General features: G+C 44.4%; 1 protein-coding gene across 2 annotated transcripts in view; it reads left to right on the top strand.

The window, feature by feature from the left end:
* COCH (cochlin) overlaps positions 1-22,314 on the top strand; it is a 188,633-nt gene that overhangs the window by 91,733 nt on the left and 74,586 nt on the right. For both annotated transcript variants that reach the window (XM_069638494.1, XM_069638496.1), the window contains exons 6-8: positions 15,489-15,551; positions 16,511-16,555; positions 17,204-17,351. In XM_069638494.1, the coding sequence (XP_069494595.1) occupies positions 15,489-15,551; positions 16,511-16,555; positions 17,204-17,351 (256 nt within the window). The remainder of the gene's footprint in view (positions 1-15,488; positions 15,552-16,510; positions 16,556-17,203; positions 17,352-22,314) is intronic.

The raw sequence follows: 22,314 nt of genomic DNA, 5'->3' as shown, positions 1-22,314 counted from the left end.
TGTGTTACACATCACCTTTGAAGATACAGCATTCACCCAGTCAAGACCGGCGCCTCTGCGGGAATCAGGTGAGCGTTACAGAACGCAAAGCCTACCGCAAAACTCCCACCCAGGCGCTATGGAAACCTCGGATACCGACCAGCTAGCCCAGTTACTTGGGGAACTAAGAGCAGAAGTGCATGCAGCCCGTCAGGAAACCAATGCTCTAAGAAGGGAACTGATTATTTCCAAGGAGCGAACAGACAATCTCGCTAGACAATTGCTACAGTCACAAGCCGGACAAACTCCGTTACCCGCATCAGGGGCAAATCTTCCTTCAACATCCTTTACGAACCCAGTGCAGATCAACCTACCTGGGAATGTACCTCTGGCTCCGCCCGAACGATTTTCTGGTGACCCAAAGAGGTTTGCAGTATTTATTAATCAGTGCCGGTTGCACTTCTTATGCCGGCCAGCAGCCTTTCCAACTGATCAAGCTAAGGTAGCTTTCGTGCTTTCGTACCTTAGTGGCAATGCAGCAGACTGGTCGATCCCTCTAGTTAATCAAGATGATCCGGTTCTCCATGATTTTCAAGCTTTTCAGCTCAGTATGGAAAAACTGTTTGTAAGACATTCACAGGGGCAGGCCTTGGACAATGAGCTCCTTTCATTGCGACAGGGTAATCAAGACCTTTTGGCTTATATTGCGTCTTTCAACAGACTGATAGTAGAAACTCGATGGCCTGAGGACAAAAGGATTACGCTGTTTTATAGAGGTCTACGTGGAGAGCTCAAAGATGTGTTAGCCCAAGTAGTGAATCCCCCGCAAGACTGTTCGGACTATATTGACTTAGTCGTTCAAATTGACCACAGACTGCAGAACAGGAAGGCCGATCGTTCCAAGTTTGATGCTCGAGTATTTTCCAAACCACCAACTCCTACCAAAGGAGTAGACTCCGGGGAACCCATGCAAATAGGGGGCCTGAAAGGACCACTAACACAAAAGGAGCGGGAAAGGAGAAAACAGCTGCAATTATGCCTCTATTGCGGAAACTCGGGGCACTTTCTTCGAGACTGTCCGGTGAAACCAGCCAAGAAGGCAGTAGGCGCTGCAGTAACCAGGGTCACAAACTCTGAGCAGGGAAACGACCTCGCCCGACAAGAATAGAGGTCCTCTTGCCGAGCGTTAAAACCAGTTCCGAGACCTCGCATTTCGTGATACCTATGGTCCTCATTAGCCCTGAACATCCGGATCGATTACATGCGATTGAAGCTTACGTCGACAGCGGTGCCATCGGCAATTATGTGGATCATGAAATGGTTTTGAGGATGAATCTGACTCTTTGTCCAAAGGCTGTAAAGGACGTCATTACTACGGTGGATGGTACGGAGACAGCCTCCGGACCAGTAACGCATACCACCCAAGAAGGTACGCTAGTAAGTCAAGATGGATACCATGAGGAGATTGTGTTCGATGTGATCAAGGCCCCTCAGTTCCAGATTATTCTAGGAATTCCTTGGTTAGAGAAGCACAATCCTCAGATCGATTGGCGAGCAAGAACGGTTCAGTTTCCAGAATGTGTCTCTACTTGTCACCCTCGACCTGGTGTTGCACTGGCAGCAATTTCCTCGGCGGCTCCCCAGTTACCTCCTGAATACCTAGAATTCCAAGATGTTTTCCGGAAGGATCAGGCTAACTCTCTACCTCCTCATAGGTCTTATGACTGCCAGATAGACCTGATACCTGGATCTACTCCTCCTTGTAGTAGAATTTATGCCCTCACCGAGCCTGAGAATCTTCACCTCCGACAATACCTGGATCAATACCTAGCGAATGGGTTTATTCGTCCTTCCAAGTCCCCTGCTTCCTCAGCTTTGTTCTTCGTTCCAAAAAAAGAAGGGGACCTTAGAACTTGTATAGATTATCGCGCCCTGAACCAGATCACCGTTAAGAATAGATATCCGTTACCTTTGATCCCTGAACTCCTGGACCAAGTCAGAAAAGCATGCATATATACAAAGCTGGATCTTATAGGAGCCTACCACTTGGTACGAGTAAAAGAGGGCGATGAATGGAAGACGGCCTTCCGCACCAAATATGGGCTATTTGAATATCACGTCATGCCCTTCGGACTTTGCAATGCCCCGGCCGCCTTTCAATATTTTATGAACGATGTCCTCAGAGAGCTCATAGATGTGTGTGTTGTTGTTTACATTGACGACATCCTCGTTTATTCTTCATCGGAAACTGAACATCGGAAACACGTGAAAATGGTCCTCGAGAGATTGCGTCAACACAAACTTTTCGCTAAGTTGGAAAAATGTGTTTTCAACGTGACTGAAGTTGAATTCTTGGGATTCATATTATCACCTAGCGGAGTGCGTATGGATTCAAAGAAGGTCGATGCAATTCTCAAATGGCCATCGCCATCCTCCGTAAAAGGTGATCAAAGCATGTTAGGCTTCGCTAACTTTTACCGCAGGTTTATCCCTGAATTCTCTCGAATAGTCCAGCCCATCACCGCCTTGTTAAAGAAAAACAAACGTTTTGAATGGTCTACCGAGGCGGAACAAGCTTTCCAGAATTTGAAGACTAGATTTATCTCTGCACCGATCTTAAAACATCCTCGCCCAGAACTCCCCTACATCGTTGAAACTGATGCTTCGAGCCTTGCCATGGGGGCAGTTCTATCACAAAAGGACCCAGTAACCAATCAGTTGCATCCCGTGGCATTTTGGTCCCGCAAATTCTCGCCTCCTGAAATCAATCACACTATTACTGATAAGGAACTTCTAGCTATCAAGTCCGCCTTTAAGGCTTGGCGGCATTATCTTCTGGGGGCCCGACACACCGTTACTGTGATTACAGATCACCGAAACCTGCAATATTTGAAAACCGCAAAAGCTCAATCCTCTAGGCAACTCCGTTGGGCACTATTCTTTGCCGAGTTTGACTTCATAATTACCTATCGACCTGGTAGAAAAAACGGTAAAGCTGATGCCCTTTCTCGGATGGGAGTGGAAGAACATTTGATCAATCCTAAACCTGTACCTATCATTCCCGAACAAAGAATTCTAGGTGTAATCGCCACACAATCCATAGAGGAAGTTAAGGATAAAGCCAGGCTACTGGTAACTCCAGCAAACATACAGAATTGGCATCTGCAGGGAAAGGACTTTACGGGGAAGGACAACCTATTATATTTCCAAGAACGGTTATACCTGCCCAGCACAGATTTACAGAAAAAGGTAATCTCTTGTTATCACGATTCTTTAATGGAAGGACATCCCGGTATGACCAAGACCTCGGAAAAGATCAAGCGCTACTTCTGGTGGCCGTCTTGGAAAAAAGATATCAGAGACTTTATAATGTCCTGTGGAGTATGCGCCCAAAACAAGAGTCAAAAGGAAAAACCAGCCGGCCTCTTACGCCCCATTGACATCCCGCCTCGCCCTTGGCATACGCTTTCTATGGACTTCATCACCGATCTACCTCCATGCTCCGGATACAATACGATCCTAGTAATCGTGGACCTATTCTCCAAGATGGCGCATTTCATTCCACTCAAAGGCTTACCAACAGCAGCAACTCTGGCCCGAGAATTTCTCGAAAACATCGTCCGACTGCACGGTTTTCCTTCAGTTCTAATTTCGGATCGAGGTAGTCAATTTATTTCTCATTTTTGGCGAAGTTGCTGTCGGTCGGCTCAAATTGATGTGAGACTTTCGACCAGCCACCACCCTCAAACCGACGGACAAACCGAGAGGACCAATCAAACTCTGGAAAAGTATTTGCGCTGCATGCTACAACAAACTGAAAAAACTTGGAAAGATATCCTTTGGACAGCCGAATATGCCTACAATAACTCTGTCCACTCGGGAACTGGGAAGACCCCGTTTTTTCTTTTATACGGTAGTCACCCTTGAACCTCGGAGTTAGATCCACTCCAAGATCTTGGAACACCAGCAGTAGACCACCTGCATTCTACAATCACCCAAGCCTTTAAGGAAGCCGTTTCTCACCTTCAAAGGGCTAAAGAACAATACAAGAAAGGAGCAGACCAACATCGGAAGGAAGCCCCCCAATATCAAGTAGGAGATCAAGTCTGGTTATCCACCAAATATCTACCTCTAAAAGGACCACGCACATTCAACCCAAGATACCTTGGTCCCTATTCCATCACTACCATAATAAATCCAGTAGCGGTCAAGTTGGACTTGCCCCCTCACATGAAGATACATCTGGTCTTCCACGTCTCTCTATTAAAACCCGTGCAACCTCAAACCCGACTAACTACATCTCCAAAACCTATTCTAGTTGATGGAGAACTCGAGTTTGAAGTCAAAAGCATCCTGGATTCCAAGATCTCCAAATCTAAACCATTTTACCTGATTGACTGGAAAGGCTACGGTCCCCAAGAAAGATCCTGGGAACCTGCACAATATGTCCATGCGCCTCGTCTAATCAAAAGATTTCATCGAACATTTCCTAACAAGCCCAAACCCCCGGAGAAGCCCGGTTTGGGAGGGGCCTTGAGGGGGGGTGCTGTCATGATCTCTGCTTCCAAAAGATCAGGACTTGCCCGACTCCCTTGGAAGCAGACCCATAACCCCGGTTCCGAGTGCCAGCCAGTCCCAATTGGGACCTTTTGGACCCTGTCCTGGCGCCAGTGGCACCAGGCTCATAAAGATGCCAGTCCCAGCGCTGGAAGCGCCGGGCTCATTATGCTTGGGTGGACTTACCTGCAGCAGACCATGCTGCTTACTTACCTGCCAGTTGAACCCCTGATCCTCTTCTGTTTGGGACTACTTTTCCTGTTGGGTGGGGCAGGAGCCACTCCCTAGGTTCAGAACACTGGAACTCTTCTGGAAAGCAGGAACTCTTTTCTTACCTAGGTGTGGCTGTGGAAGGAGATACCTAAGCACTACAGGAGGCTATTTAAACCACACCCGATGGATGAATCTTGCTTTGCGTTATTCTGCATTCTCTGCAGCAGAACGCTCATCGTGTCTTCTGCTTCTGATCCTGGGCCTAAGGGAACAAAGGCTTACCATCCTGGAATCCAGTCTTCAGCAGCACCTGTAAAGACAAAGAAAGAACAGGTTAGCACTACGGTCTTCAGTGGCAGCGCATCTCTTACCTGGTCCATCGGCTGTCACCAACGCCTCGCGCTGCATTCCGGCATCTGAAAGACAAAGGCTTACCTACTCTTCGCAGGCTCCGGAGGTCTTCGCACTGCATTCCGGCATCTGAAAGACAAAAGCTTACCAGCTCTTCGCACGCTCCGGAGGCCTTCGGCGCTGCATCCCGCATCTGAAAGACAAAAGAAGGTGCGTTTAAAGACATTGGGCAACTTTATTACTCACGTGCCATTACTCCTTCCCACGCCGAATCCAGTGGGTATTCCAGCACCCTTCAGCTTCTCTAAAGCTCCAAACTTGTACCTGCAAGATAAAAGGGACAGTTAGTGCGCATCGTGAAGCAGGCTACAAGCGCTTACTTACGTGCTTCCAGGCGCTTCTATTCCTCACGCGGGTTCGATCCTCAACTCTCATCAGCCCGCCATCCGCCATCGCCGGAACCCTGCAAAACAAGGGATATCATTACAAAAGACTTTTAAGACATTTGAAGTGCCCAGAACTTACCCTTCGTGCAGTTAACGACGGACAGCAGTCCTCTGAGGTCAAGAGGCCTGCACCCTTATCCAGTGAAGAAACTGGTTACGGCACCCTGCCCCGAGGCAGATGGAGAGTTCGGCGTTCACTTACCTAAGGTGAGGGCGTTAACCTTTGGGGTTCTACAGGAGAAGAGAAAGGGAAGAGGAGAGAGGCACCCAATAACCCCAGTTCATTAATCCCATATTTTCTATCTGCAGACATCTTACTCTTTGAGTCAGACATACAGCGCACAGAGGTCCAGCCCAAAGAGCCAACCGTGTGTTACACATCACCTTTGAAGATAAGGCATTCACCCAGTCAAGACCGGCGCCTCTGCGGGAATCAGGTGAGCGTTACACTTACTAACTTTGAAGTAGCGGTCAGGGATCAGAATTGGGAGCATTTGGAACAGGTATAGAATCTTAGGCAGAACCACCATTTTAAGCACGTTCAGGCGCCCCATCCAAGAAATAGTCCGCTTGTTCCATTTCTAAAGATCTTTCTCCATTTCAGTCATCTTGGGGTGGTGGGAGTTTGCTTCATTCAACCCCCCAAGCTCTCTCGTGACATTGACACCCAAATACAGAACTGTATCCAGGGTGACTTTCATGCCCAAGGGTGAGAAACGCTGAAGATTGTCATCCCTCTTTACATCAAGGGGAAAAAGCACTGACTTGCCCTTGTTAATTTTAAACCCTGACATATGCCCGTATTCTTCGATCAGACTAACTCCCGCCGGCACAAGGTCAGCGGGTTAAGCTCATGCAGTCGCATGTCATTCGCGTACAGTCCGATTTTGTATGTCTTCCCTCCCGCCTGACTCCCCTCTACTTTCTGATCTTGCCTCAGCCTGTGGGCCATAGGTTCCAATTAAAGCACAAAGAAAGCCAGAGAAAGAGGGCAACCCTGTCTTGTCCCTCTACCCAAACCAAACCACCGGGAATAGCCCCCGTTCTTTGCCACACATGCCCTGAGGGAGGGGTAAAACCATTATGAGTATCTTGCCTATCCCAAATTTCATCTAGGAAGACCCACTCCACCCTATCAAATGAGATCTTTTCAGCATCAACAGAAAGGAAAGTAGGATCATCCTGCCGGCCTCGAGCCTCAAATATCAAATGCAGCCTTTTTGACCGCTCCCTGACGTCCCTTAACAAACCCAACCTGGTCAGAGTGAACCAATCTGGGTAGGTGTCCCTCTAGCCTAGCTGTCAGGGCCCTGGTGTATATCTTTGCATCTATATTTAGAAGGGAAATTGGTCGGTATGAGCCACAGAATCTGGGGTCCCTGCCCTCCTCTGGTATCACTGAAATGAGGGTTTGGACAAATGAGTCTGGAGCCCTTCCTGTCTCCATGATGTCATTAAAAAGAGCATTGTAAGGCAGGGGAGCAGGGCTGGCAAAAAGGTTTTATAAAACCATGGGGTAAAACCGTCTTCCCTCAGCGCTTTCGCAAGCCAAAGGCACACTATTGCAAGCTTCATCTCTTCTCCTGTAATTGGCGCATCTAGGTCCCTGGATTCCTTCCCCGTTTACCTTGGGAGACAAGACTCCTCTACGTAGTTCTTGATCTCCTCCTCTGTGGTGGTCTATTCGCTCCTATATAACTCCCTGTGGAATGAGGCAAAGGCCTCCTGGATCCCATCTGCTGAAACCTCCATCCTCTCGTCCCTTCCCTCTATCTCCCCTACCCATCTTTCTGCCCTTTGTCCCCGTAGCCTTGTGGCCAGAAGAGCATCCGCCTTATCACCCTTTTTCGTAGAATGTCTGCTTAAGAAATTGCAAGGTGCAAACTGTTTTCCCTTCCTCCAGCAGTCTCAATTCCTCCCTGGCTCAACCTAGCCTCCAGAATACGATCTGCCCTGTTACTGGAAGACGACTGTGCGAGCCTCTCCAGTGTTTGTATCTTCATCCGCAGCCCATTCTCAATAAGGGTACATTCCCTCTTCTTACGGCCCCCCTCTCTAATCAACATGCCCCTCCATGTGGCATTGGCAGCATCCCAGACCGTTTCCCTTTGCGCTTCCCATGTCATTAATATCGAAGAATTCTTTGAGCCACTAGTCTCTTTAAAAGGTTTCTAAACCCTTCAAGTTTCTCTTGATTAGGTTCTTTCTTTGATCACTAGCTTGGCTACCACTAGCATCAAGTTGGACTCCTTTTGCTCTTATCTTTCTGCGATCTGGGTATACCAGATGCAAAACCTGTTCATGAAAAGAGGCCTCTTTGGCTTCACCAAACTATTTCCCCCAGTTAAACCACCTCAACCACAATGGGACCTAAAGGTTGTGCTTTTTAGCTCGCATTGTGAAGGCATCATGAAGTAGACAGACAACTAAATATAGTTTTGGGATGTAACTTTTTTTATTAACTAAAAAGGAGGATTGGAAAATGGTCTTACTTGACCTCTGCTAAGGTGGGATTTCCCTACCTAAATAAAACAAATGATAGTCTATGTCAGGAAATCCAAAGAAAATGTCTGTCCGTGTCCAAAACCTTTACTTGCCCTCACATCGAATTGTATGCAATGTGTAGAGATGTCAGCATCAAATCAGAAGTGTTCAGATAAACAGATAAAAGTTCAGAGCTTCTTTCAGCTCTTAGGTGGAAAAGGGGTTTCCCTTTCCCCCCAAGGTTCAAGTAGTTCACTTTACAAAAGAGGGGTTCGGCTTCCCCAAGCTTTCAATACTTTCAATGTTCCAAAATAACACAAATCCTTGGGATACTTCCCAGCTCTTCGGGTTTGGTTACCTTTCACCAATTTATAAAGTTCAATTCCTCAATTTCAATTCACTCAGGTTTTCCTTTATTCAATCCCAAAGTGGCTTTTTCTGTAGGTGGGTGTATTCCGCCTGGGGGCAGTTGTTGGACCACATGGTCCACACATTACAGGTCACCCAACCGACACGCCTTACTTGGATCTGTTTCACAGGTATCTTGCCACAGTCTCAGCTTCACAGTGAGGCTTGACTTATTATACTTTCAAGTGCCCTTGAAGCTTTATGATTGCTTGTTTTGTCACCATTCACTCGTTTAGTAGCATTCACTTGCAAAGACTTACATAGTATTCCCAGTACACTCTCATTCTAGGAAACTCAGTTACTGTTATAGTTCTTTTGCACAAGCCATCATAAGCTTCCCAGTGCACATTCCTGCTAGGAAACTCAGTTACTGTTATAGTTCTTTTGCACAAGCCATCATAGGCTTCCCAGTACACTCTCCTGCTAGGTAACTCAGTTACTGTTATAGTTCTTTTGCACAAGTCATCATAAGCTTCCCAGTACACTTTCCTGCTAGGAAACTCATTTACTGTTATAGTTCTTTTGCGCAAGCCATCATAGGCTTCCCAGAACACTCTCCTGCTAGGAAACTCAGTTACTGTTATAGTTCTGTTGCACAAGCCATCATAAGATTCCCAGTACACTCTCCTGCCAGGAAACGTATTCTCTGTTTCAGGTTTTTCGATCAAAGCATCTGGCGCCCTTTTGCCATGTTTCTCTTGCATACAGGCTTTCTTTTCTCAACCATTCATTTCTTTCAGTACAATGCTAATATCTGTTTGACTCTTGGCAATGCTTACTTGACTCTTGGCAATACTTGTTTGTTGCCGCTTGACGATGTTCATTACAATCATTCACTTATGATTGCTTGTTTGACTTTGTTTGTTAGCATTGCTTTTCATGTTAGTTCACAACCAATTCACTTCAATAGTATCAACGTTTCCTCTGGTTTTATCACATTTCATTAATTCGCTGTTGTATTTATTCTGAACTTCCCCCAACTTGACTTAAGTAAGGAAGTTCACACAAATACAGTCTCTTTCTTATGTCAACTTTCAAATATGGTGAACTTCCCACTGAAACCCGTCTCGGTATGCCCCGAGGCTCCCAGGGATCCTGGGCAGACTCACCAGTGTCGCTTGGCATGTCCGATGTATGGTGTGGGGCTGCAGCACTGGGTTTGTCTCTGGGAAGCTTTGCCTCTCCTGCCGGTCCTCCCACAGCTTCGTGGACAGCTTCTCTCTCGCCCGCTGGCATAGCCTGCGCCTTACTGCCTGTGTGACTCCCTCAGCCTCTTCTCTGCTGCGGTTTGTTCGGCGGTACCCTTCGGTTCTCACCCGGCCTCTCCAGAGGCCTCTCCGGTTCAGAGGGAAGCACCCTCTTTCCTCTGCAGAGCATTCATGCTTTCCACCTTGCTTCCTGCTGCGCTTGCTCAGCATCCCTCTCCGGTTTCTCTGGGTTTCCCCTACACACGGCTGATCTCTCATTCACGTCCCTCTACTTGTTATTCATGTACTGGCCTTTAAATATCCTGCCAACTTGATTATGTATTCGGCAACTAGACTGCGCATGTTTTGTTCTGTAGTATTTCAGTCTTTGTTGCGTCTTCCTTATCCCATTGCCGTTGCCCGGCGGATGATCTTGTGCATCCTGGAATGCTATAGAGTACAGTATGAACGGCCCGAAAGGCCTTCATGCTCCATTGATCTGGGGCAAAGGCAGCATTCCAGAGGTGCGTACCTCTGGAGGACAGCTGAAGGGCCAGGGGGTCCTTCTGAGCCGTTTTGGTTAGTTTGGTTCTACTTTCCCTCAAATATATTAGTGTTTCCTTGCCTCTTTCTAGTGTTGCTTGGTAGTCTCTCATGAGTATGGAACAAAGACGAAGGGACGCGGGAGTTTATTAAAGTTACTCACGGCAGTGGTTACTATACTCCTTTTTCAAGGGCAGACTCTGCTCTAGTCTCCCGCTGTTAGTCTGCCATTTTGATTCCTAATGCCTGATGTGAAAGGGACTGGCGGTTAACATCCCAAGGACATGTGGGGGAGGGAGGTGGTGCCCTCTGCACTTCTCGTCGCTGCAGAGACAGCATCACATGAGCATGGAGAAAAGTGGACTCTGGACTAAGAGTATAGTAGTCCCTGGAGTGAGTAACTGAAACCTTTCCGTGTGTTGAGATATACTCCATGTAAAGACTAACAATCTTTACTGACGAAGGACTAGAGCACATCTGTGAACTAAAAGGAGGAAACAGCACCTCTTCGTAAGTAGGGACCTTTTTTTCTAAAATTGAGTACATGGAAGTATCCCCTCCCCTAATCCTGACTCAGCGTCTCCTTGGAGTGGAGGGGGCAGGAGCCCTCCCCTAGCTATCCCCAGATCCAGAGTAACCAGATCCATCGACGCACCTGATCTGCCGTGCACCTGCTCCTTTGTCACAACGCTCCTTTGTCACAACGCTCCTTGTAACAGTGAGCCATCCTGACCATCGTGAATCCACCCTGCACCGACGCTGATTTATTCATTTTAGTTAGAAAGAGTGTGATTTGCACTTGGAGCATATTATCTGCTGTTGCCTGTTCTTGAAATGGTGGACTGTCTGGTGTCTACAGTAACTCTAACTGACCTTAGCAATTGTGTTCATCATATATCGCCTATACTCTTTTACCTTACTTGCTATGTATAATTCTGATTGGTGACCTGCTATTCGTGCTAAGCTACGACCTACACTAATCGTTGTCTTAAGACTAGCAGCTGACAATAACAATACCAAATGCAAATATAGCGTGTCATCCTAAGTACTGCACATAGCTGATTATATGCCACCAGTACTCAGTGCCCATCACCTGCATGCTCACCATAGTTTGACTCCATTGCTCCTTTTACCAAGCCGAACAAAAAACTAGCGACCTGCCGTGTTTACAAACTGTATAAGAGAATTGCTGCTACTGTCGCCCATGGGACTGCCCCCACATACTACTTATTCTAGACTTTCCTTCCACACTGTGCTTTCACACCAAACCAAACCAGCTACATGAGCGCTAAGACATGCCTAATCGTAACGTTAGACTGTTTAGAGATTAGGACCTCTCTACTTAATGCCTATGTGCCTAAACTGACCAATTACTAGCACTAGCCATCCTCCTCTGCACCATGTTACTGGCTAACACCATCCCCACTCCTGACCGAGCATCACTAGCCAATAAGAACAGGGTCTCCATATCTATGTCCAAGACATTACCACACTCTTAACACCATAGCTCCTACCAGGTTCTTGCCATGTGGGCCACAGCCTTGCAAAAATACACACTCTAGCCCTTATCCTACCATTGAGTCTATGACCAACTCACCTACACAATGGATCAAACTTTATGCTACTCGGCCGATACCTTATTGACCTTGTAATACAACAACTAGAAACTCTAGACTCTGATCTAGACTCAACCCATCATTCAGCCATGCAACCTTATCCAAATCACATCTAAAGGCTCAAACTACCACTGACGAGGATAATACCAGGAAACCTCGCAAGAACACAAAGCTCCCCTGCTCTAAAAGCCTCGACCATCAATAGCAAGCATAGGAACCCCACTCAGAGGCGCCTTAATCAATGCTAGATCCCTGCTAGCTCATGCCCCGGACATGGCAGACCCGATCATCGCCAGTCAACTCAACTTCTTAGCTATTACCGAGACCAGGCTGCATGCTGCAGCATGCCCCCTACTTTCACTAGCTATCCCCGACAACTATACGATCACTAGACATGACAGAGAAGCAAGGGCAGCATTGTCGCCATTATCGGCAAAACTGAACTAGGCTTGAGAGCACTCCTCCACTATCCATTCCCCTCAGCGGAACTTCTCTCCATGAATAACAATTCACTTGATCTATAGGCCACCCGGGCCGGTGTCCACATTTGAGGAAGATTTGCAACAATTACTTGCCACCAATACTAAAACAGGCTCACAAATATTACTGCTCTGGGACCTTAACTTGGGTTTCCTTGAATCTATTGATAATTCAGCCACCTCACTAGCCAGCGCCATCACGGGATTGGGCTTCTCCCACCGTATCTCTAAACCTACGCATAATAAAGTTAGAATCCTCAATTGGATCGCTGACCTCAACTGCGATACTAAGATCCTCACCAACGAACCTTGCGCATGGACCACCATCATGTTATCACGTTCTCCATTCAGTCATGCCAGCAGCTAACCTCCGCTCGTGCCATGGCCCCACCTGCACTAGAAACAACAAGAATATCACTTCAGAGAATCTATTACCCCTAATCCAAGCAATCTTAAACTATTCCAACACCAAAACTGATCCCACTACCTTGTGGAGCTATACGATCAAACACTTCGCCAAGCTGTTGATAACATAGCCCCTTTAAAATTGAGGAAAGCCAAACCTCTAGCCCACCTAAATAACTGGTTTACACCAAGCCTCAAAAACCTACGCGACACTAAAAAAAAGGCTGAATCCGTATGGAAGAACTGTCCTTCAGTGGTCAACTTAGACTTATTCACAAAAGCGTCTAAGGGCTACAAAACAGCCATCCTCCAGACACAAAATGAAATCTACAATAATAGAATCATCGATGCCAACTAACTCCAAATAATTATTTAAGATACTTGAAGAATTGGAATCTCCTATCCCCCTATTGAGACTTGCTCCAAAGACAAGATCTTGTGCACTAAGATTCAAGCAACCTTACTTGATAAAATATCGCAGCTCCAGGATAAAATTGAAAAGAAAAAACTCGTCATTAGCCTTGCTATAAATACTCCCAAACCCAATCGCCTTGCGAGGAAACCATGCAACCTCTTCAAATTCACTCCACTCGCAACCACATAGGTGGAAAACATAATCACTAGCTTGAAACCTTCTCACTGCCAACTCTCATTAAAGAGGCAGCCAAAGAACTAGCCCCTGCCAGCCAAAGAACTAGCCCCTGCCATCACGTCCTTAACAAACTCATCCTTCGAATCTAGAACTCTTAAACCTATGTCAATCTGGGTTCGGGCCGAGACATGGCACTGAAACGGCGCTTATAGATCTCAAAACAAAAATTGATGACAGGAAAGACAAAGGTAATATCACTTTGCTCCTCCTTTTCGATCTACCAGCAGCGTTTGACCTTGTCAACCATGATATCCTATGCAACCACCTGAGAGCCGCAGCTCACATTTCAGAGGAAGTTACAGCATGGATACAATAATTCCTGAACAATAGAACTATGAGTATGTTCTCTCCTACAGCATCAACCGACCCAGCCCCGGTGACTTGCAGAGTACCTCAAGGGTCATGCGTGTCTCAGACACTCTATAATATATTTACCAAGCTGCTGTTTGATGACTTGGACCGCCTGGGTGTCACCTACACTAACTATGCAGATCTCACCCAGGTCCTCATCCCTATTCCTGGCAACTACGACGACTCCACACTACTGAACAAAATCTACCTCATCATTCAGGCATGGATGGCCACACATGGCCTCTGCCTGAATGATGAGAAGACTGAAATTCTTCCAACTGGCTCCCAAGCCAAACTAAACAAACTTGACGACTCGTACAATGCCTTCACCATTGACGGCTTTAACATCCTGGTCTCCAAAAATGTCAAGACACTAGGCATTGTTCTTGACTCTTCCCTAACTCTCAAGAAACAAGTGAATGCCTTAGCCTCCACTACAGCCTACATTTGTAAACTAATAAACGCGTGCAGACCATTCCTTTCTCCAACCTGGTGCTACACCCTTGCCAGGGCGTTAATACTATCCAAATTGGATTACTGCAACACACTCTACTTAGGAACTAGCAGGGAAAATATAAATAAACTTCAGGTCCTGCAAAATAACACCCTTACAGTCGCTTTTAACATACCTAGATCACACCACATTTCAGAAACCAGACGTAACACCCGCTGGCTTGCAATCAAGGAGAGAATTGCATCAAACTCTGACACTCACGCACCAGTGCCTATCCAACTCAGCGCCTCTATATTTGGCCTGTAAATTCACTAAAAATCTCTTTGCCCGACCAATGAGATCTACCCAACTACACTGCCTCAGAGTCCCTAGGTACAACCGCCAGAAATCTGGGGGCAGCAGCTTCCCTGTATTAGCCTCCCAACTCTGGAACACCATACCACTTGCACTTAGAGCAGAACCCTCATTCTCTCTATTTAGGGCCAGGACCAAAAAGTGGCTCTCTTCTCAAGAAACTAGGTAACTGAGCACCCTTAGCTTACACCCATGTACATAATGCCAAGTATTTAACCTGTCAGTTAACCTCTGCCTAGGAAAATTTGCTGTGCCATACCCTAGCCAGATTATGATCTACGGCTTGTGTATATCTAGGCCTACTGCAACTGCTTCACTGTATCTATGCACCTGTGTAACCTGTATATTCATGTACTTATCTAACTGAAAAACGCGTCCAGTTACCCGAGGGTTAGGTGCGCTATACAAATAAACAAGTACAAATACAACGTTACCTTTCAGAGTCTGATGCTAGAGCAGACGGCCAAGTTGGGTTGTGCTTCTTTAAGGAATTGTTGTTAAAACATATGATTCCTCTTTTTGTGTTTTGTTTTCATCTTTTCCTAGGAGCAGTAATTACAGATAAGGAATTTTTCCATTTCTGTCCCCTTCCAACTCCCAACTAGGTTACTCTCAGGGTTTATATAGGCAAAGGGAATACCATTGCACCTTTCTGTCCCATCCCTGTCTCTCGGATTGCTGCGAAAGGAGGGAAAATCCAGAAATCCATTCCATATTTGAAGGTCTGCTCTCCTGCTGTGTTTTGGTCCCACCCTTTTCTGACCTAGCCTCGTGGGGTGCTACAAATGCCCAGTGATGCACACGGATGCAGGAGAGAGAGACGCACAAGTCGATTTTAAGTTTGTTACTTGCCCTCATCCTTGAATTGCCCGGATTGTTTTTGGCGGCAGCCATCTAAAGATGATCAAATATATTGAATTTATAAAACTTAAAAGAGTAATGACAATGTAAATAAAATTGCATGTCCCTGCTTTTTACACATGAGCTTACGATTGACTTCTATCCACAGAGATTAAAAGCAGCGTTCTGGAAGTATCCGGAAAGCCAAGAGCAACATCTGTCCCGTCCACAGGTATACACCAGTCCCATTCATATTTAGGAGAATGCTCTTTTGTAAGTGTGCGTTGGGGTGGAGTAGCTGGGGGAGGGGCAGCATTTCTATTATCAGCGTCAGATGTAACTAGGCTAGTTATTTCTCTGTCTTGCAGAGTGGGATCACATGATCTCGCCTGGGATGTACTACTACTGCAGCTCAGGCGGAAGAAGCCTTTCACTATATTAATTTATGTTAGAAAAAGAAACCCTATAATTCAGACATCGTACACCAGTTAAAAACGAAACTGGTGTTGATAGAATACAAGCTTTCCACTTAAGGGCAGTCATTCCTAGTGTTTAAAATGTCGGGGTATTTCCCCTTTAAATTGCTACATGGAGAGGTTATTCTTTCAAGTTCAAACCCCTGATTTTTCGAAGAAGGGATCCTACCTGGATTTGCAAGCCCTTGAATAATTCCTAGCTGCCTGCTCAGACCCAGAACAGTTTTATTTACCAAATATTTATATATACAGTATAAAGCAAAAACATCTTAGACAGACTGCATTATTTAAACTTTTTTTCGGAAGTCAGTGAGATTTGCTCCATCTCGGAGCACTCAGCAAGCTATCGTCAAGCTAGTTGTGAGGCCCCATGAGACTCAGGGTGTCTTTGAAGCGTGACTTGTTTTGGCTTCTTTTCCGTTCCTTGAAGGTTTCGGCATCTTTTGGTAGTTGGTGTCTCCTTTTTAGTTTTTTAGTTTTTTTTTTCTTTTGCATTTGTACAATGCCTCCCTTGGGGATGAGACCAAAGCATGCAGTAACCCTGAAAGTTAGCAACCAAAAACATGTGTCAACCTAACTCATCCTTGCAAGCTGACCTGTTGTTTATTATTTTTCTAAATCAAAAAAAAGTATCATCTTCTGCTTACAAACTTTGACATCTTCTTAGAAACCGTTTTTCTTTCTTCCTTTTTTGCTGTCTTTTTGTCCATTTTAGGTAGACGTCAAAAGAAAACCCCCGAAAAGAAGACCGGGAACAAAGGTACGTTTGTCCCCCATCATGTTGCTTGAACAAAACCACCCTTTTCTGCTGGTAAAACATTCACGTAAGAAAGTATGCAGGAAAGAACTCGGGTGATCCGAAGATGAAAATTTCGAATAAATAATTTCGAATGTCTTTTGGTCGTATGTAAAAATGTCGAAAAAAGTATCAAATATTGTTTTTATTTTATGGGGGTTTTTTGGGTTTAGTTAGTACAAAAAGGGTAACTAAAAAAAACAGGGGGTTGGAGGGACCCCCCCATTAAAAAAAAAAAATCGACATTTTTTTTCAACATTTTTGATTCGAAAAAAAAGGCATTTGAAATTATTTAATTTGAAAATGTCACTATAAACCGTTTCTAATACAAGTAACCTAAATATTTCATGACTGGTATTAGTCGTATTTGCTACTGTTTAAGGAAAAGTCTTTGGAGAGTGAGGGTACTGTTGAGAGTGCAAACTCATTGTTTCTTGCCATGGATTTCTCTTACTATTTCTTGTGCTGCTGCCTCACTTACCATTGGCTGCCTTGGCATTTATCTCATGAGAAGATCCTGGATCTGCCAGAATATCCATTTGTGAATGATCTCCTTGAACAGACTGCTTGTCTTTGCTCTTTGACATATGTGTCTGTTGCTGGTCTACACAGATTGCAAGGCAGAGATTGCATTTCTGATTGATGGAAGCTATAACATCGGGCAACGCAGGTTTAATCTTCAAAAGAACTTCATTGGGAAATTGGCTTTGATGCTTGGCATTGGAACGGATGGTCCTCATGTGGGACTCGTACAAGCCAGGTACTTACTTTAACAATATGGCTTCATCACTGCGCATGTTTTTTCCACTCGCTTGTTATTGATTTGCTTTCCATGATATTTCTACAACTACAAAAAAATTAACATCAATATTAAATTGATCTCTGTTTTTTTATTTTCTCTGCAAACCTGTTGCTATTCCCAGTTAAAAGGGCCAAATGAGCAGCTCATTTATTCCCCAATGCTATCACTTGTTTTGACAGACAGAAAATGGTACACAACATAAGGGACATCAAAGCCTGTTTTTGTTGTTGTTCCATTCCTTCCAGCCACTGTGTTACCCAGGTGCTGCATAATGCCGGGCAATGTAGCCAGCATGCACGCATGCCCCTCCGTATATACTTAAAATACTCCTGCCTCTTCTTTTCAAGGCTCTTCTCAAAGTTCTGCTCCTATTTCCAGAGCTCATTATGCTCTCTGTTCATGAGTTTGATAACACGCAACAATGCATGCAGGTGCTGGCCCGAGTTCTGGTAGCAAAAGAAGGTGGATAGAGTGTGGGAGAGGTTCCTGATAACCATTGATGAAAGTTACAAATGATGCAGATTCTTTATCCTACGATACCCGGCTGCCAGGCCCGGGACCTCCGAAACTTTAAAACACGCACACCGGTGCCATTGTGTAGGTGCTTCGCAACCCTCACGGAAAGCGACAGCATCCAAGTATAAATGGCACTGTGCGCCCTAGACTCTACAGTTCCCTTGGATACGGCTCTCCACAGGTGCTCCAGGAACTTTTCGAGACAACTGAGTGGCGGAGGTAGGCAGTAAAGGATCTGCAGAAGAGAAATTGTATCCACCAGAACCAACGCCAAAGCTAAGACACACAGTGATCTCTTGTGCAGATTCTTTACCTTTGAAAGATTCTCGCAGCAATGCCCAACAATTTGGGAAGAAAAAGTTTTGGCTGCATGAAAAAGAAGAGTATCGTCTTACTAAGGATGTGTTGCACCCAGTGCTCCAGATAAGATTTTGAGGTGGGAGTATTTTACTCCCTATCTTTAAACTTTTAGGGTAAATGTGATTTCAAGAGAGTAAAATAAAAAATTACTTTTCTCCTTTGCAAGAGAGTAAAATGTATGTGACATCCAGCTGATGTGTGCAAAAACTGTATGGAAATCATTACCATGAAGCAACTTTCTTCATCGTGACAGAAAACACTTTTCAGTATTTCTCTAAGCTCTGTCCATTTGATATCTCCTGTATATATTTAAACGTTGAAAACACAAAAACCTAGCCAATTACATAGTAAATCAAACATGAATTGTATTTTGTGTTTTGAGGTTCAATAGCAGAATTGTTTTTTGATATTTAATGGAAGTCCTCACTTCCTGGAGCTAGTACTCACTAATGATATGCCAATGTTATGATACAACAGTGCAGAGAGGCAAGGACTCCATGCCAAATTCTATACCTAATCTCACAGACAAATGGTTATTTATATAGTACTTTTGGCAAAGCGCTGTACATCAAAGATATGTATCACAATTATCACCAAACCGAAGTTGATACTCCTTTATCGACCTCGAAAGGATGAGTTTGCCTTGCCGGGATTCGAACCTGTAACCTACAGATCACGCACAGATCGCAACACTGAGTGCTCAACCGGCTGAGCTATCTTGTTGGCTATCATCCATCACAGGTCGGGGAAACTGAGTCTGAGTATCGACTGAGGTATAATAATCACAGTACCAAGATGTTGGATAAACCATGGATGAAGCACTACATAAAGTTAAATACCTATCAGGGTTATCACAGGGACAGGTTTTGCTGAGTTTCTATTTGAATTAGAGAGTCGGGTTTTTGATGTTTTAATTGTAGTCTTGAAGATTTGAGAGGCTATAACACCTGTGATTGGTGCAATGACAATCACTCACCCTTGAGCAAAGACTCTGCTGCCACTGACCATTTATAGTAATGCAGCTGCAAGGTTCAATGGATGTAAACTAGACCATGCATAGTCATCATTTTACACAAAATTAGAGTGTTAATTAAATTATAGTGTAAAAATGATCTGCCTCCGCATGATTATGCACACAGCACAGGAACGCTGCAAAATATAATTGTATAATACTGTTTTGCTTTCACTGGAATAAAAAGTATATTTTGTTAAAAATAATGAATTCTCAATTGCAACTTAATTTTCCATCTCATTAATGATACATTCCTAAAATGCTAGGAAAATAAATATGTGCAGTGCTTCGGTTTGTTCCATGAACCTCAACACACATCTACTACAAACGGTTACGGTTTCTTTTTTGAAAAGCTGAGGAGAAATACAATCTGTTTCAGAGGCTTCTCCATAGCTTGCAATTACATCCATGTAGATAAACATTAAAAGAAGCGCTCTGGTTTCTTTCAAGTAACCTGACCTTTGCACTGCCCTTTGCTCTAAACCTTTGTATATTTATTTGTACATTTTGCAGAAGAACAATTAACAGTCAATAATAAATAACAAAAACAATATAACTACATGCAGATAAGAATATACATATTTACAGTTAAAGAACTAGTACATTTTCAGAAAGCTTTCCCAAATCTTTGCATGCAAGGTAAGTTTCCCTTGCCTCCTGTAGATTACTCTCTCCATGTTTGCAAGACAAGTCATCTCCTCAATCCAATCCACAACCGTAGGTGCAATTCGTGATTTCCAGTCCCTTAATATCACCTGTTTGCTTATACAAGCCCCTCTGAACAGAATTTTGTTCTGAGAGACTGACAGATCCTCAATGAACTCATCACCTCCTAAGATCATCGTTTTGAAATCCAATGCAATATCCAAATTCAGAATTCGCAAGCAAATGCTACACACTTCCTCCCAAATTGTACACAGTCCCAGAGCATATGTTCCAGGCTACCCACCTCATTCCCACAACACCAGAAGTCATCTGAATCCACCATACCTCTCTTCAACAACCTTTCCGGACTCCAGTACACTCTGTTGAGGATCTTTATTTGCCTCGATCGTTCTTCCAAGTTTATTGAGCAAAGCTTTATATTAGCACACATCTCCATCCACATCTCAGATGAAATCACACACCCCAATCTCCTGCTCCAATCCGCTCTTAGTTCAGTATTCTCTTTATAATTAGATACAATTTGATTATACACCCTGCTAGCTATCGATCCGCACCCTGGCTCTCCCTCCTTAAGAAAGAGATTCACAATTGCATCACCCTGCTCATCCACGTCTCCTATACATCTTTTTAATTTCCTGAAGTCACCATTTGAATAATTGTCTATGCTATATTTTGCACATAACTCTTCTTCATCAATACACTTACCATCCATATTGATATCACCAATCCAATTTATTCCACTTAGAAACCACTCCAGACAGTATAAAGGCTTACTCCTAGCAGCTATCACTGGGTTCAACCAAACGGAAGCATGAGAAGTCTTCAAAGCCAGAGAGCCCAACATTTCATGCACATTTTTCCATGTCACTTTCAAAAACACAGTTATTGGAACTTTCCTACATTGCCTATTTGTGGCCGTGAGGATTGCACTAGGAGGAAGTGGGCCCAATAGACTTGCCTCTGCCACAGCCCACCTATCTGGGGGTTCTTTCAAGAAGGGGACTATAAAGTGACTACAAAAAGCCAAATGATAAGCTTTGAAATTCAGACGACCCAGGCCCTCTTTCTCCATAGGCAGTTGAAGCTTCCATAACTGAAGTCGCGATGGATTATCATCCCAAAGAAATGACTGCAGAAAGCCATCAATTTTCTTCCAATAAAACTGACTTATCTTCATGGGAAGCATACCCAATATGTAATTGACTTTTGGAACCGCATTCATTTTTAGAGCGTTCACTTTGCCCCAGAGCGATAAACGTAACAAAGACCACCTCTGAAGATTCATTTTCATATCCCTACACACATCCGTCATGTTTTCTTCCGCCATATCATCTATCACCCGTGTCAGCCAAACACCCAAATATTTTAATCTTTTGTCGCACCACTGGAAACCCCAGTCAGACACCAAACGCCTATCACAATATCACGTAATCTGTAAGACCTCAGACTTGGACCAATTAACCTGGTATCCAGCTACATCATCATGCGTTCATCCTCATTCAATATCACTTTTTCAAAGCTCTTAATCTTGCTACTAGACAATCCCAATAATAGACCTCTCATTGTACATTTGAAGGCCTCCCAAACAGTCTCAACACTCAGCTCATCTGTTCTGTTTTCTGCCACAAAATGATCTGCCTCTGATCTAATTTTATCCACCATTGTCTCATCTTGCAAAATAGAGGTATTCATTTTCCAACAGAACGACCTGCAAGTATCAAACTCCAGTTTTAATTTTTAAAAATACTGGTGCATGGCCTGTAACCGCAATACTGCCAATCCCACAACTTTCTAGGTTCGCTCTCATCGAGCCAGCAGTAAGGAACATATCGATATGGGAGTGTGTATTGTGAGAGCTAGAAAAAAAGGTGTATTCTCTCAAGTCTGGATTTCGCAATCTCCAAAAATCTTTCAAGTTAAACTCAGAAACAAGTGACTGAAATGAACAAAAAGTATGATCTCTCCTCTGATTCATACGTGAACCACTACGATCTAAGGTTGGGTCAATAGCCAGATTGAAATCTCCACCCAGAATAATATTAGGGGAATCAAAATCTTGCAACAATTGAGCTACTTTTCCAAAAAAAGAACCATCATCCAACGAGGGAGCATAAATATTACAAAGGACTGTCTTGACCCCCTGAATATCCACCTGAAGTACAACGATCCTACCCTGTGAGCGCAATTTTAGCAATTTAATCGGAGCATTCTTCCTCACCAAGACGGCAACCCCTCTACTCTTGGAGGTAAAACACGCGGCATAGAAGTCACCCACCCACCGCCTGCGCAATTTATTGACCTCTTCCTTTAACAAATGTGTTTCCTGTAGGAAATAAACGTCATTATGCATATCATTCAAATAATTGA

Source organism: Ambystoma mexicanum, chromosome 14, assembly GCF_040938575.1.
Source record: "Ambystoma mexicanum isolate Mex_15411 chromosome 14, UKY_AmexF1_1, whole genome shotgun sequence".
Classification (NCBI taxonomy): domain Eukaryota; kingdom Metazoa; phylum Chordata; class Amphibia; order Caudata; family Ambystomatidae; genus Ambystoma; species Ambystoma mexicanum.
This window is presented reverse-complemented; position numbering and strand designations above follow the sequence as displayed.